We start from the raw sequence: 15,631 nt of genomic DNA on the forward strand, positions 1-15,631 counted from the left end.
ATCTACCGATCTTTACGAATGCTTCCAATCAATCCAGGCTGAACTATTGTACATGTATTTATGGGCCGTTTTCCTGAAACTGGATGTTGGTAAAAATAATAACGCTCCGCTTTTGTGCGTGGACAGGACCAGAAGACGGGAGTTCGATTCCCACGATGTCTTGCATGCCTTGATGTGCATTTTACCTCCTCGGTGTTGTTGTGATGTTGTCTTTTTGGGGTTTGTACTCGGAGTTTAGGAACTAATACCCAGTATTTGTGTGAAAACTGTTAATACTTAACATGATAATGTAGGTATAGTCATGTGTAACAATGGTAATGTACACACTTTTTCATTTCTTGTAACTTTTATATCTACATATATACAGTCGCATTTTTGTACTTGTAGATTGCAACCGCCAGATATGCCTAGGTTTATATTTTCGTGGAATGATATACATATATTATGATACATATTTTATTGTAATATCAATGGTAGTTTGTGATGAAGGCATAGTTGATTGCAACTTTAAATTGTACATTGTACATTTGTAAATGTGAAGCTAGGCAATGAGTTTTATTCGCCCCCCACCCCCTTTTTTGCCCAATGTACAAACCAGTGAACAAACGTACAGAACACATGCACATAGTTTGTCAAAAGTGTACATTGATTTTGCCTGTATCAATAGATGGTCTTTGTACTAAAGGAGGATAGCAAAATTTCATACAAAAAAGGGACTAGCTTCTGCCTTGTATGTTGATACTTGCACCATTGTTTAAAGAAAGAATTAGAATTTCAATCCACCTTAAATAATTGCACGGTATAACTTCGGTATTTAACTTGTTAATATTGTGATTATCGCTACTAACTGTAGTTGGATGTTTTGTACTTTGGTAAACGTGCTAAAAAAATCATGTATAATGAAATAGGGTGTAGAGAAGGGTTTTGAAAGTTGACAGTGTTACTGCTATTGGTATTGCTTGCCTTCTGCAACGATGGTGACGATATTTGGTACATTGGAAACTTGAATCTTGGGTACCTAGGCCTTTTACCATAAGAGCCAAAATTTAGTGAGTTTTAAATCTAAGAAGAAAAAAAAAGTCTAGTAATAACCGAAACTAGCGATTGATTTCTAAGTGTGGTACGTAGATGTCAATGAAAGTTAAAATTAGGTTTTTGTTTAGGTAAAGTTTTCATTGATATTTTTTTCTTTTCAAAAAGACAACAATCTGAAGAAATTGCTTTGGTGTATACCCTCCGAGATGTCATTAAGGGTAGTTGTTTTGGCTTGTTTTTTTGACATTATGTTAGGCCCTAGGTACGAGTGAATATGGTTCCAAGGGAGTTAGGATGTAGCATTTTGTATGGTAGTGTTAGTACGTGCAGTATATACATAATGTGGGCTTGATCTGTACATGCTGTATATGGATAAAATACAACTAGAGCCCCAAGGACCTGTATGTGTATCAATTAAAAAATCATTGGTGTTTTGCAAACTATCATAAAGCGTGTGGCTCTTTTGTTTTGATAAGTACTTGGAGAAGTCTCTATGTATGCCTATCTGTGACTCGTATGCTAGGCCACAGCAAGTAAATTTTATGGATGACATCCTTTGCCGACTCCAAATTTATTGTGAAAGCGGAAAACAAGATGGGTAAAAAGGAAAACAACATGTTACATGGCTAAATTCTCAAAATAGACAACAAAATTGCAACAAGAATTGACGCAACAAAACTTGGTGTCACATCCCACAAGTCTTTTATTCCTGTATTCAAGAGGTACACAAAGTGATAGACTGGGATCACTTACCAAGTTGGCAACTACAATTAGTTTCACTTCTACAACCAGGTCAAAAGATACAAAAATTGAAGTTCTGCTGCAGTACCAAGGTCACATACCAGGGGGCCCAAAATCGACCCTGACCTTCGGCTTCACAACACCCGCCCACATACCAAATATTGTAATCCATCAAGAGGTTCTTGAGTTATGCTGACTACAAGAGTCCGGAAACACAGACAAACACACACAGACACACCCAAAACAATATCTCCATTTTTCATGGAGATAACTACACTCCTTGCTACCTCATGACAACTAGTCACTTTTATGAATATTAGTGCAATCAAGGCTACAACATGACAAAATTTTCCTATTTCAATATTTTATTGCATATTGACCATCTCTGGAGGGGAATTTTTTGTGTGTGCAAAATTAGGAAAATTACTGAGCGCATTGATAGCATCCATAAAATTGATGTTTAACACAAACAACACTTGCATTGTATGTGAGTCATAGGACACATGCATATGACTACCAAGGCTCTGTTACAATTCAACTTGAAAATTATAGAACCAGATCATAGTATTTTCGTAAATTTGTCAATAGTAGTTTGGAGACACTGGGTCAGGCACAAAAAATATGTATAATGCATGCTATCCAACATTTTGGATTCTCTTGGTCCACAAATTCTTGACCAGTATCAGTGTAAGTTACTAGATAATACCTAGAAGAGCATATGAAACTGAGTCATAGAAAGTCAGCATGGCACAATTCCTGCATTCAAATTACAAATATAAAGTGTATGTTCCAACAACCAAATTGTTAAGATGGCTTGGTCAGGTAGACGTTCTCGCTGGTAGGTGGGACCACCTACCTGTGCATTATTATGCCATACAAAACTTAATTCATAAAGGCAAACTTTGAAATTGGACGGAATATGAAGAGGTTTCAAAAATTGCGCAATAGAGAATAAGATAACAGTAATCATAGCCCGTGTGTTTACTACTTGTGTAATGTTGAGATATTATTTTAAATGATAAAAATATTGCTAGGCGAAAAAAAAAGTTAATTTGAATTCAAGAAAAAGGCTAGAACATTCTCGTTTCAGGGGAAAAAAGAAAGAAAGTAATGATTGCAACTAATTGAAAATATATGGTACAAAAAGAAGTCGAAATCCAAGAAAGAGGAGCAAAAAAGTCATCGCTGCGTTGGCCGGGAATCGAACCCGGATCTACTGCTTGGAAGGCAACAATGCTGACCATTACACCACCAACGCTCGCTGTGAGTGGTGGGAGAATTAAGTCTATAAACCCTACCTTAATTAGGTGACGTCACGTTGCGGGGTGACACAGTATTTGTATGAAAGTTTTAGCCAAAGTCCACCCTTCTAGATTATTATTTTAGGTAGAAAATTATGCAGGTTTTACTTACAGTTATTTCTATTTTCATAAAAATTAGTGAAATTGGCGGGAAGAGGTAAATTTGAGGTTGATGACGTCAGCGAGGTCAGGCCAGTGTCACGTGACGTGGGAGCGGGAGCGAGGCACATGTCTGGTCCGCCATTGTTCTGTGATCCACTCCCTTCCTCCAAACTTCCTCTTCCCAAGGAGTTTTGCAACGTCTCAGCGCCGCTACCTCACCGCAGGACACTTCTTTACAGACTTAAGACTTTTTCTGTTGGGAAACTTGGAGGGTTCACTGGGATTTCGACGGTTTTTTCGTACGATGTCTGCCAGCGTCGATCAGGTATGTAGGTGTCATGGCGGCCGTCGATATGCCGTGGCCTTTTTCTTTTCTGCGTTGCCAAAATTTTGTTTCCGTCACAACTTCTAACAGCCCGTTGTCCTCTTTCTTTCCCCTTTCCAACGACATGCTGTCACCACAGAGACCTAAATCACAAGGAAATAAAGGTGAGGCGACACTTTTTTTCAGCTATATTTTTCTGTGACGTTTCGCTTCCTGGTGGTGAAATTTTGTATCGTTGCGTTGGTTTCTTTTTTTGTTTAATCAAAAACTTTGTCTCTTTTTTTCCTTGTCTTCTTCACAAACGACAGTTGCACAAAATGGACCCGTGAACACGAAGGACTCTGGTAAAGGGGAGGAATTTGAGCCGTACCTGCAGCATAACAACCAAACTGGACAGGTAGGTTTGTTTCCCGGTAATTCAGCGTGACGAGTACCGGTTGTGTCACGGGGCAAGAGCGATGTCTGCCCGTACGGAAATATGCGGGCTCAACCGCCAAAAACAACTGTTGGATTCACATCCATAATTCATTACAAATAACCTCAACTTTCCTGATTTTTACATGGAATTATCAGCTAATACGTTTTTACAGTACGCAGTAATCATGTAAAAAGAAACACCTCATGTAGCTTAGACTTAGAGTACTTAAAAAGACTATACTTTTCTTAAAGTTTAAGAATTTGTAGATTGAACAATAAATGCAAAATAAGTACAACATCCTTCTAACTTCCGAAATTAAGATGACCCAACCCTTCATAATGACGTCATGTCAAATTTTGAGTCATCAATGATTAAAGAAAATCCCCGTTTCATAACAAAATTTCCCCCCATATTTTATGTCAACAAGTTGTTGCGGACTCAAACACACTTTTGTTTGTGTTTCGATGATATTACAGACAATTTTAGTTTACCGTATCGGCCGGTTTTATTACAAAATTAAAATTATAAAGGATAAAAAGTTAGTCGCACGACATATTCTGCCTATGACTGAAAGGATGTGGTTATCTTTGGGGGGGGGGGGGGGTGCTTCTAGACAATCGAAATAAACATCTCTTTTTTTCCAATTGATTAGTTGCGATAAGTTCCCAGACAATTAGCTTCGAGGTGTGTAACACAGCAATATTAAAGAAATTAGATACGTTATTGACATTATTATATACTATAAAAGAAAAATTACTTTCTTAATGAGTGCTTAAGCAAAATAATTGCTTATGGTATGTAATTATTGCTGGTAAATTATGTTAATACAAGAAAGAATTATCACTGTTGAATTAGATGCGGCATATGTGCTGTACTAAGATATTTTCATTTGAAATGAAGAAAATAATGTCACATTTTTCCACGGATCATTTGCAAGAACGCAAACTCAAGTTTTGTATTAACATTTTTGAACATGATGTTTAAAAGAGGTGAAAAAGCCTTCAGTTCTTTTAAAGAATGTATATTCGAAACTAACAGGTAACACTAAACTTGGTTTGGGGCTACGTTTCTTTTCAAAGGGTGAAAAAGAAAATAGGAATTGAGAAGTTCAGTATTAGTTTCAGTTCTATAACCATTTATGTAATCCAGAAGCAAAGTTCTCTGGATTCACTTTCTCAAAGGTCTATATTATCCTTATTTTTCATTACGTAAATAATTGAATCTCGTGTATTAACAAACAACAAAAAGCAATACAGTGTTTACATGTTACATGAAAGCTGTCGTGTGGTTGGTTAAACCTGAATGAGTTAGACCAATGAATTTATATGTGTATGATGGCATAAGTATGTGGCTTTAATTACTTAGACATTGTAATACATTCAAATTTTCCTGTCAATCACTAAATTTAACCATCCAATGTGGTGGACAATAGTTAAATGAGTTCAAATGCTCCCCAAACACCTTATAACACAATAGTTAGATACTGAAAATGTACATACTTTTGTGGTAGGGAGAAAATGGAAAATTGTTTTTTAAGTTCATGGTTGAAACATGTAGGTAGGTGGGCAGAAAACAAGCATTTTGGTTACCCTAGAAACCATGAACTTAAAACCATCAGAAACATTTCAACATTACAGTAGTTAGCTACCATATGGGGAAAAGTCTATCTTGGAATGAGTTACAAGAAAAACATACTGATCTTGAAAAAGTCTCTTTTTGCCTCCAGAAAGTGAAAAATATGTTCCCTTTTCAATCTTTGTAAAGGAATTTCAAGCTTTCAGAAAGTGAATCTTTTAAGGGGTTGCTTTCATAAGTACTTTGTCATAGATTCTGTTAATATGCAAAATCATCATCATATCAAAATTGAACATGATAAGCTTTGCAATACAGTAAAAGGATTATATTAGAGGGTTTAGTCACTATTGAACAAAACTATCAGCCATCAACAGAAATTTATGCTTAAGTCATTTCTTGTGCCTAATTCGTGCCTAATCAAATTATCCTGTACTTAAAAGTCTTGTCGCATCCCGAATCTAGTTGTTTGAGTGAGTTGTGAAAATTGGGAGATTGTAGTGATATGAAGTTGGGGCCATTTTTAGACAGATACATGTACAAAATAATGGATAGGGAATAGAAAAATGGTTTAATTGTCACATTTAAGGATGCAATATTTGAATATCTTTATTTCATAATCTCCATTATTCAAGTAGATCTCTGAGGGCGAATCCGTGACAGTTTTTGTGGGATCTTGATCTTGAGGGTCAACTGGCATGATTTTCCCCCAAAGATCTGCTTGGAAATTGTCATTTCATTTTTGTACAGAATGTATATATATGGTACAAAATAATATTTTTCTCTCTTTGTGTCATGTTTATTTTATTTCTGTTGCAAGAAAGATAGTTTCTGCAATACAATTTACTTCGAAACAACAATATTTTATCATCTTAAGCACAAATTCAAATCGACCAGCCTTGACTAAGCATCTAGAATTAGTCCGTATTGTTAAATACTATTCTCCCTTTAGTCCAGGTAAATACCTTTTCCCAGGTATCGCGATGACGTGTACAAAAGAATGCGCAACCCAGCGGACTTTGGCCCCCGTATATGTGCGTGTTTACAAAATACAAGATAACAGAAACACCTGCCACACCTTGTCTGAAACTCTCCACTCAGCTTTCTGTACAAGTCTGGCTTTTGTACTAGGCTCAATAAAGAGCTCAAGACAAAGATGTCGGATAAAGACTGTAATACGAGGATCTTCTTAGAAATGCAGAGGTTTGATTGAACCATTCATTTGCTGCAAAGGAGTGTATAAAAGGCGTTGGAATGCTACATTTGTTTGTTGTTTTTTCTGTGTTTTGAACCTCAACATCCAAAGTACAAGTATGTCTAACCCTTGCACATTGGAACAAACTGACATTGAAATGAATAATTCGTGAGTTGTTAATACCACATTGAATGAATTCAGATAGATACAGACGGTGCATTTTGCCAAATGCTGAAATGAAATTTCGAACTTTTTTGTTGAAAGATTCTAGAATGATTTGGGTTGTTTATCAACTTAATGTGTTAAGTCTAGTAAAACAACTGTAATAGAAACGGTAGCAAATTTTCAATGGAAATTTTTAGAACCAGTACCTAAACTGATTTCTATCAAAGTTTGTTAATTCTTACCTCAATGCTTTAGCCAAAATCTGTTAAAGGAATGTACGAAAAATGTTGGTTTTGTTGCACTATATATAGATATAATACAAGCATGAGGCAATCTTGAAAACATAGAATTTAAGATATAATCCGCATTATCCGTTGTTAACAATTTACCCTCTAGTTGCTTTGGATTTACCGTGACTTGAATGCTAATTTTTCTTTATCACAAGTTTACCGTAATTAAGGTTTTTGTAGGATTGAAATGCTGGCACTAATAAGTATAACAATGTTATTTTTGACATCTGTGGGTGTGATTATGTATGCAATTTGTCGGTTAAGTGCTCGGAGTTATTAGTCTACCAGGTGCGGCACTGTTATTGGAAAGTTTCTGTAAAATGGCAGAAGATCATAATCATAAAGGGGCCAGTGTTGGGGGGGGGGGGGCGCTGAATATTGTTACAAATATTGTTACAAATTAGAAAAGAACCCAACACTCATGGGCATGGCTGTAAAACTATGGGTGATTTAGGAATGTGTTATGAATATATTTGCATGGCTTCTCTATTTTTCAAGTTGTCTGTTTTGATTTCTGCTGTATGCAATTTTCTAAACGTGTTTGAATTACTCAATACTTTTTAAGATGTACAGAAACAAACTGTACAGCAAAATTATTCCTCGCCTATTTGCAAAGATTCAAATCTCGTTAACTTTTTGTTTAATTAGTGTGAGTGAAATTGCTGCTAAACTGAAACAGTTGTCAATGAAGAATAACCCGGGGCCCCTGTACCATGATCATGAAAATGTAAAACCTCCTTCAAAGTGTAATACAGTGTGGAGTGTTATACAAGAACACTTACTGCCCACACCTATGTTCATTGATATGGGGGAGATATCTTTTCAACAGACTGTAGAGCTCTTGTGTGTCGTGTGTAGCTTAGAGGACAGTATTGGGGTTGTTCATATGGACTTTACGGAATACATACGAGTTTTACAGAATGCATGATCCTTGCTGTCAGTAAAACTCGTATGTTTCTTAGTAGTTGAGCATATGAATTCCATAAATTTTTGTATGTATTTCATAATTGTCTTACGAATTCTTCAAAATTCGTCTGAATGCTTGGGCACCCTCGACTACTGTAGATTTTGAAATTTTTGCAGTGGCTTTATTTTTGCAGCTACTTCTCTATAGCGAGTTAATGACACCGTGAGTATGCGTTTTGCATGCATTACTACTGTACTGTACAAACTTATAACACTGCCACAACCACCTCTTTTTCCCGTGAAATAGAACCACTGCAAAAGTTAATGAATTTACAGTAACAGACACAAGGTCTAGGCAGTGGTAGCTCTTTTCTTTGGTAACATGTTTAATTGCTTATCTACTGGTTTTGAGGAATGAAAAAAAGATTAACAATTCAGGTTTTCATTTTCCTCAACACATGCAAAATGACTTACAGTAAAAAAATGTCAAAACTGTAGTGTTGTGCAGTATACTGTAAATTCTTTTACTTTCGCAGTGATTTTATTTTATCGTAGGAGGGAAAATAACTTTTTGGCAGTGTTCTAGATTGGCGTTTAAAACAATTCTGTAGAATAGTGATAATACATGTACATTGGAAAGGCATATTTGTGGTGTTATGGTGACGTTATCGTGAAAAACTGCAGAAATAGAATTACCACAAAAGTTTTCCGATTTACTGATTATCAAAACACACCTGGATGGCAAGTAGTGTTTCTTCTTCAGTTGCTAGGCAACCTGTAAGAACTGTTCCAAAATATTTTCTGTTTGCGTATGTCTACAAAGCCACAACAACTGTTTGCTTCTTTTCAACATGTCAAGTTTTCTTTTTAGTAGGGGTTTGTTATATTGTGGCAATTCTTACTTTTGAACTGGCAATTTTCGTTTATTGTTGCGCTGTACTCTTTTTTTTCATGTTGAGAATTATTGAAAGGGATAGAGAAATTGGTAGGATTTGGGCTGGGTTGATTAATTAACGAACTGATTCGTCAGTCACTGTCACAGCCAGGGGTTTGTCTTGTCATGTGGTGTTGTGTGTGCTGACTCAGGGTTCTGAGAAATGTAGCCATGTTGTTTTCATTCCTTTGGGGAGGGAGACCGGCTTATGTAAGTCAGTGTCATAGCTAAGACACTGGTACGAAACCGTGTAACTGTTTTGGGTACAGGTCCAACATTACCATATGTCGATGTGCCGGTACTGTTCTTAAATAAGGTTACACTCTAGTACATTTTTATATTCTTGCTGTGTAAGAAAAACATGTGCATTTCATGCCACAATGAAATGAAAATTTAGCAGGTACTGATGGTGAAAATTGAAATCAACACCATCTTCGATTTGAAAAAGCATCATGAGGTACTAGAAGTTCAAATAAATATTGTTCTGTTTCTGTTAGCCTACACCAAGCCTCCAACGAGGGTATGGATCATAGAATTCGGCAAATAAAAGAATAATTGGCCAGTAGAATCTGTCCACAGTAAGGTTAACGATTCGCCCTCTCCTGCAAATGAGACCCTCTGGTGGCCAAACTGGACCAGCAAATATTTTCCCTACAGCCTGCATAGTTAGTCTGTTAGAGACCACGTTTCTGTCATTAATGAAAACCACAGGTTACTTTGCCGAATTGTTCTGTTCTTACTACAAATCTTGTTAAAAAGACGCTGCTGGATATTGCAGACCAGGTGTTTCTTATGTTACCATGGTAATGAGAGTACACATGTTCAATGAAAGGTAAATTATGGGTCTTAGTACTTTGACCTAATTTTTGGCCATTAGTTGGCTGCCTTACAGCAATTAATTTAGATAAATGATGAAGTTACCAATCGCAAAAGGATGTTTCTATTCTTGTAGACTTCTAGGGTGTTATGAGACCATTGGAAACTCGGTGAGTTTAGTGTAAAATTTGTAACAGAAGGTTGATTACAACTCTATTTAGTATAGAGAAGATCATGAACAAAAATTTCTTATCAAATGAGGTTAAATGAATGTTTATTACCGTCGCCGAGAAGGTAATATTTTCGTCAGCGTTCGTGTATGTATCCGTCTGTCAACACGATAACTCGAGAATGCCCGGATGGATTGTCTTGGTACTTGGTATGTGGCTAGGTCTTCTTGACACCTCGAAAAGTTAGATTTTGGGGAGCCTAGCGGCTTGCTATGGTATTGCAGCAGAACTTCCAGGTTTGATATCTTGTGTTCTAGACATGATTTTTGAGTGTAAGATAGCTCTTGTTTTGACATTTTGTTTGTTGTGCGGGAATGACTATGTGTTGTTTCTCGGCAGGCCTACGCTGGATCCACGCCCATGGCGCACGGCACCTCCATGTCGGACCCGTACATGCCCAGTTACTACCCGTCCATGTCGTTCCCGTACCTTAGCAGTACGGAGTGGTCCACCGGCGACCCCATGTCGTTCGGCTGGCCCAACGGCGGCGAACAGCAGCACTACGGACAGGACGCCATGTTCCCTCCCACGGGGAACGCGCTGGGAAGCACGCCTCCCTACTTTAATCAAACTGGGTTTAGCTTCTTCCCCCAACCGGTGGGTGGTACGGACTGGGGCAGCAGTGGCTGGCCTCAGGGATCTGGACAGAACCAAAGTGCCAGCGGGGGTGGCAGCCAGGCCCAGACTGCTTATGACTATTACCAACCCCCCGTGTCCAGTTACAATGGACCCAACCCCTACCAGAGTAACGGACCAACGGACGTACCAACCAATAAGGCCCCTGGACACGGCATGAAGTCGGTCGAACAAGGGTTAACTGGACTTACCCTGGGAGGCTCGGACAACAAGGCACAATCAGGCTCCGTGGGGAGTCAGAACGGAAATAAGGCGGGACACGGGCACGGGCATGGACATGGACATGGGGACGCGACGGCGGCAAGCTCGTCCGCTAAGACCAACGGAACTTCGGCTCCCACCACCACGGCACCGTCTAAGCCCATCTCGTGGGCCTCGATCGCGAGCAAACCCGCCATCCCGCAGCCGAAGGCGAAACCTAAGTCTGGTGGGGGGTCGTCGGGAGCGGTCATGCCTCCCCCGCCCATCAAACACAACATGGACATCGGAACCTGGGACGGGAAAAATGTTCCAAAGAAGCCCCCACCCCCCCAGCAGGCCCCCCCTCCGCCTCAGGCCTGGAACGCTAACCCTCGCGGTCGCGGCGGCCCGCCGCACAACCAGCAAGGTGCCCAAATGGGCGGGACTGCGGGGCTGACTCCCATCGCGCATCCAAGCGTGGCGGAACCCCCCGTGCCGAGTCACCCGATGTTAGACAAACTCCGCATGGAGATCAAGCAGAACGCCAAGGACTTCAACGCGAACCCCAAGAACGCACGCTTCTTTGTCATCAAGAGCTACTCGGAGGACGATATCCACCGCTCCATCAAGTACCACATTTGGTGCAGCACGGAGCACGGAAACAAACGCTTGGACCAGGCGTTCCGCGAGCGCAAGGGAAAGGGACCGATCTACTTGTTCTTCAGCGTGAACGGTAGCGGACACTTCTGCGGGGTGGCCCAGATGACCTCGGAGGTGGACTACAACGCGGACACGGGCGTGTGGTCGCAGGAGAAATGGAAGGGCAAACTGGAGGTGAAATGGATCTACGTCAAGGACGTGCCCAACTCGCAGCTCAGGCACATCCGCCTGGAGAACAACGAGAACAAACCGGTGACAAACTCGCGGGACACCCAGGAGGTTCCCCCCGAGAAGGGGAAACAGGTACTGAAGATCCTCTCAAACTATAAGCACACCACCTCCATCTTCGACGACTTTGTGCACTACGAAAAACGACAGGAGGAGGAGGATCAACTCCGCAAGGTGAGCACCGCGTAGCTTCAGACGTTACTGACAGTTTTGTCGTTTTTCAACTTCCATCCTACTTCTTAGCACTTTTACAGTTAATGTAGGCTCGCACAAGGGTTGGGTACAGGTACGGTAGTTGTTTTTTTAGATCGTTGTACCTAAAGTTAAACCAATTATTTGCATGTTGTGTGTTATGTAGCTAACTATCCTGTTTTAGTGCTGAATTGTCTAACTTTGTATGAGGATTCACAGATTTTTTTATCTCAAAGCTAAAGTATTTACAAGTTTTCATAATTGTTTAAGTGCTAAATTGGAATCTTTCAGAGAGGGCTTTACCTATCTTAAGTCTAAAAAAAATAAGTTTCAACTTGAATTGTCTAACTTTGTATGAGGATTCACAGATTTTTTTATCTCAAAGCTAAAGTATTTACAAGTTTTCATAATTGTTTAAGTGCTAAATTGGAATCTTTCAGAGAGGGCTTTACCTATCTTAAGTCTAAAAAAAAAAAGTTTCAACTTGTGTTAAAGTTTGTTCAGGTACATTGTACAGGTACAGGTACAGGTACACCAGAGGTTTAGACCTATACATAGACAGTTTTTCAGGTGAAATAAGTAGGAATATCTTGTATGCAGGAAACAAAATTGATGTTTGTTTTTTTCTGTTTGATTCACAACTAATGACAATGTTTCTTGAATAACTTCAATCTAACGCATTTGAACTTGTTCAGTACTTTTTCACATGTTTAGGCAGTCTAAAGTGAGTTGTGAAAATTGCCATCCATCCTTGCATGTTAAACCGTTCCCTGTCAGAGTACATTGATATTCTCAATGTCACCCTGTCAAATAATCCAGCTGCATATGATGGATCTTAATCCTTTAATCCACCAGGGGATTAAGAAAGGCTGAATATTTTATCACCAACAAAACGCCTCGCCAAGCGGATTTGTGGCTCTGCCTTTTTTTATGCCATTTTTGTAGCAATTTTACAACTCTAGTCTTGCATATTTATCTTTTAATTGCTTTAAGAAACAAACTGGCTGCACACATCTGCTTGATTATCAGGCTAAAAATGATTTTAAATGAAAGGGACTTTTAGATGCTTCAACTCTACAGATACTATACATTTTTTTAACACAAAGTTAACATTGTATATTTTAACATTTAAAGCTACAGCCTTGTATTTGCTAGTCAATTATTTATAACTGAAATGTAGTTTTGTCTAGTCTTATTCATTTGTTTCATTCTCTTATATTCCACTCTAGAATTTACCATTTACTGTTTGTCTTTCAAATAGAGTAGAATGATCCTATAGCCCCACCCATCGGTCACAACGTAGAAATGCAAAATGAAAATATTATTTGCAAATATTTGACACATGCAGCTGCTCTTTTATTGTTCAAACCACTTGCTGTGCTACCATTGGTTGAACCTCTAATTGCCTTGCTACCATTGGTTCAACTGCTAATTGTGTTGGACAGTCATCTTAATTGAAGAGTTATATAGTCTCCTCATACTTTCGGATCTAGTCTACATTTTAAAAAGTTTGTACCAGATTTCAGAACCTGTATGTAAATGTATGAATAAAATAAAACATTATTTTTCTTTCATGCTATATCTGGATTTATGTCATACCTGTGCCGGGATAACTTTCGACACAGGTGTTTTGGACTGGGTGATAACTTGGCTTATCACATGGGGTTGACCCAGTTCTACTTTTATCACATGGGCTTCATAGAATCATGCGAACCTCGGGTGATATGGACTACACCATGTTGTATTATCCATTCTGTCCGAGATAACTTTTGACACAGCTGTTCCGGACTGGGTGATAACTTAGATTATCACATAGGGTTCTAGTTTTATCACACGGGCTTCATAGAATCATTCGAACCTCGGGTGATAAGGGACTAACACCATGTTGTATTATCCATCCGTTTTATTTACTTCATGTTTTGTTTACTGTTTACAGGAGAGGAAGCACCGGGGCAACCACCAATAGACGGCCTGGCAAGGACCCCGCCCTTAACGGACTTGGTGGACTAAGACCATGTTACCTTGACAAACCCTAAAGGAATTTGGACTTCTATCTTTGAATGGATTAAAAAAAGAAAAGACGCTACTAGATCTACGAACTTGGACTTCTAAAAGGCGTTGGAACTCTCGCAACGAGAGGACCGTCGTCTTGGACTACAATCAATTGAAAAACAAAAAAAACTGAAAGCAAGGTCTCCAACTTTTTAAAATTAAGATTTTTAGTTATTTTGACGCATTCACTGGCAAGCGCATATGTGTAACCCCCCGTGCTTATATACCCTTCGACGTAAACATGGCATAGACAAGATTTACGTAATCGTGCACTGCTTATTAACAATCCTAGCGAACAGGACCGATTTCAGTAGAAGCATATATGGGTATAGGTGGTAGTGAGTGAATAATTGTAAGCACCTCCCCTATTTACATTTTATCTCCTCTGATTTTCTTTGATCGTAGATTCACGAACCTCGATGGCAAGTAAGTTCAAACGGAAATATAGAGATCGTTTCGAGCCACTTAGGGCGTTTTTTCCTTTCTCATAGTACCTTGCTTCTGTCTCTTCAGCTTTTCCGTGATTGGCTAAAAAATGGAGTGTAGGTGAGCGGTCGGTGGAATCCGGAGTCGCAAGACTTCGGCGCGGTACAGAAGGCTTTGAATTTAAAACTAATGAATGCTTAACACATGATTATTCTCTCTAAGTAGTAGAAATAGCTGGAACAAATAAAATTGCAGGAAAGATACCTTGTGTTTTGAGTTTTCTTGTGTTTGAATATGAAGTAAATCTCCAAGCAGATGTTTGGTGGAAATTTTTCTGACTGTCATTTTTATAGAATGATGAGGCAGCCATTTTTTCATCCTGACATCTGCTTGAAGATTCATGTAAGGCCACAGCAAGTAAATTTTAGACATCCTCTGCAGACTTCAAGTTTGATGTGAGTCGAAAAAAACAAGATGGCTAGATTTTCCAAATAGACATGAATCATTGTGAGAGGAATTGTAGCAAAAAACATGGTATCACAGCCAACAAGTTTTGTATTCAAGAAGTGCAGAAAGTGACAAGTGTGGTAGACTGGTATCACCAAGTTGGCGACTACACTCATGGCTACCACATTGTAATATCCCAGCAGATGGTGGCAAGGCAGTATCAAAAGAAAATCAGGGTCTGATGTCATCCATAAAACTTACTTGCTGTGGCCTAAAGGATAGTAGCCTGGTTCCTAGCCTTTTGCACTAGGCTACACCCCATGTACCAGGAAAACAAAGTCCTAAACAGGATGGCACCCAGGCTAGCAAAAAGCCACACCATTTTGATACACATGTACTTAGGGGCTGAATTACGAGGAGCTTACATGGCAGGGCTTGATTGCAAGGGTCGCTGCCATTCAACACTAACTCAGGTGACCTCAATCCAGGTGACCTCAATACGACAATTGCCCCATGTAAGGCCATAGGACTAGGTTTTGAACCACTTGCACCAGGAAGGACCCCTACTCCTTTCGATAAGTGTGATGGGTTCTTTAATGTGCTCGAGGTGTGGCTCTCCTTAAACACAGTACCTCCAATCCAAAGGACATCCTTAACCAGAACTAGGTACTCATTTTAACCTGGGTGAAGTGAAGGGCACAGCATCAGGGCCTAGCAGTGGTTTCGAACACGGGACCTCTCGGTTCTGGGCAAAATACCCTACCGATTGCGCCACACGAT

At 39.3% G+C, this 15,631-nt stretch overlaps 1 protein-coding gene and 1 non-coding gene across 2 annotated transcripts; one reads left to right on the plus strand and one right to left on the minus strand.

Moving 5' to 3' along the window:
- Positions 1-2,962: 2,962 nt before the first annotated feature.
- On the minus strand, positions 2,963-3,034 carry Trnag-ucc (transfer RNA glycine (anticodon UCC)). Its single transcript has one exon. It is a non-coding gene; the product is annotated as a tRNA-Gly (tRNA).
- A 226-nt stretch (positions 3,035-3,260) lies between these two features.
- On the plus strand, positions 3,261-14,667 carry LOC136424742 (YTH domain-containing family protein 3-like). The gene is made up of 5 exons (XM_066413377.1): positions 3,261-3,504; positions 3,644-3,668; positions 3,813-3,901; positions 10,370-11,908; positions 13,863-14,667. The coding sequence occupies exons 1-5, from the start codon at positions 3,484-3,486 to the stop codon at positions 13,890-13,892; spliced, it is 1,704 nt and encodes a 567-aa protein (XP_066269474.1). The 5' UTR covers positions 3,261-3,483; the 3' UTR covers positions 13,893-14,667.
- The last annotated feature ends 964 nt before the right edge of the window (positions 14,668-15,631 follow it).

Source organism: Branchiostoma lanceolatum, chromosome 18 (genome assembly GCF_035083965.1).
Source record: "Branchiostoma lanceolatum isolate klBraLanc5 chromosome 18, klBraLanc5.hap2, whole genome shotgun sequence".
NCBI lineage: Eukaryota > Metazoa > Chordata > Leptocardii > Amphioxiformes > Branchiostomatidae > Branchiostoma > Branchiostoma lanceolatum.

Coding starts and splice junctions, on each gene's coding strand:
- LOC136424742 (XM_066413377.1), top strand. CDS start 3,484: ATGTCTGCCAGCGTCGATCAG. Junction 3,505..3,643: donor TGTCTGCCAGCGTCGATCAG/GTATGTAGGTGT, acceptor CTGTCACCACAG/AGACCTAAATCACAAGGAAA. Junction 3,669..3,812: donor TAAATCACAAGGAAATAAAG/GTGAGGCGACAC, acceptor CACAAACGACAG/TTGCACAAAATGGACCCGTG.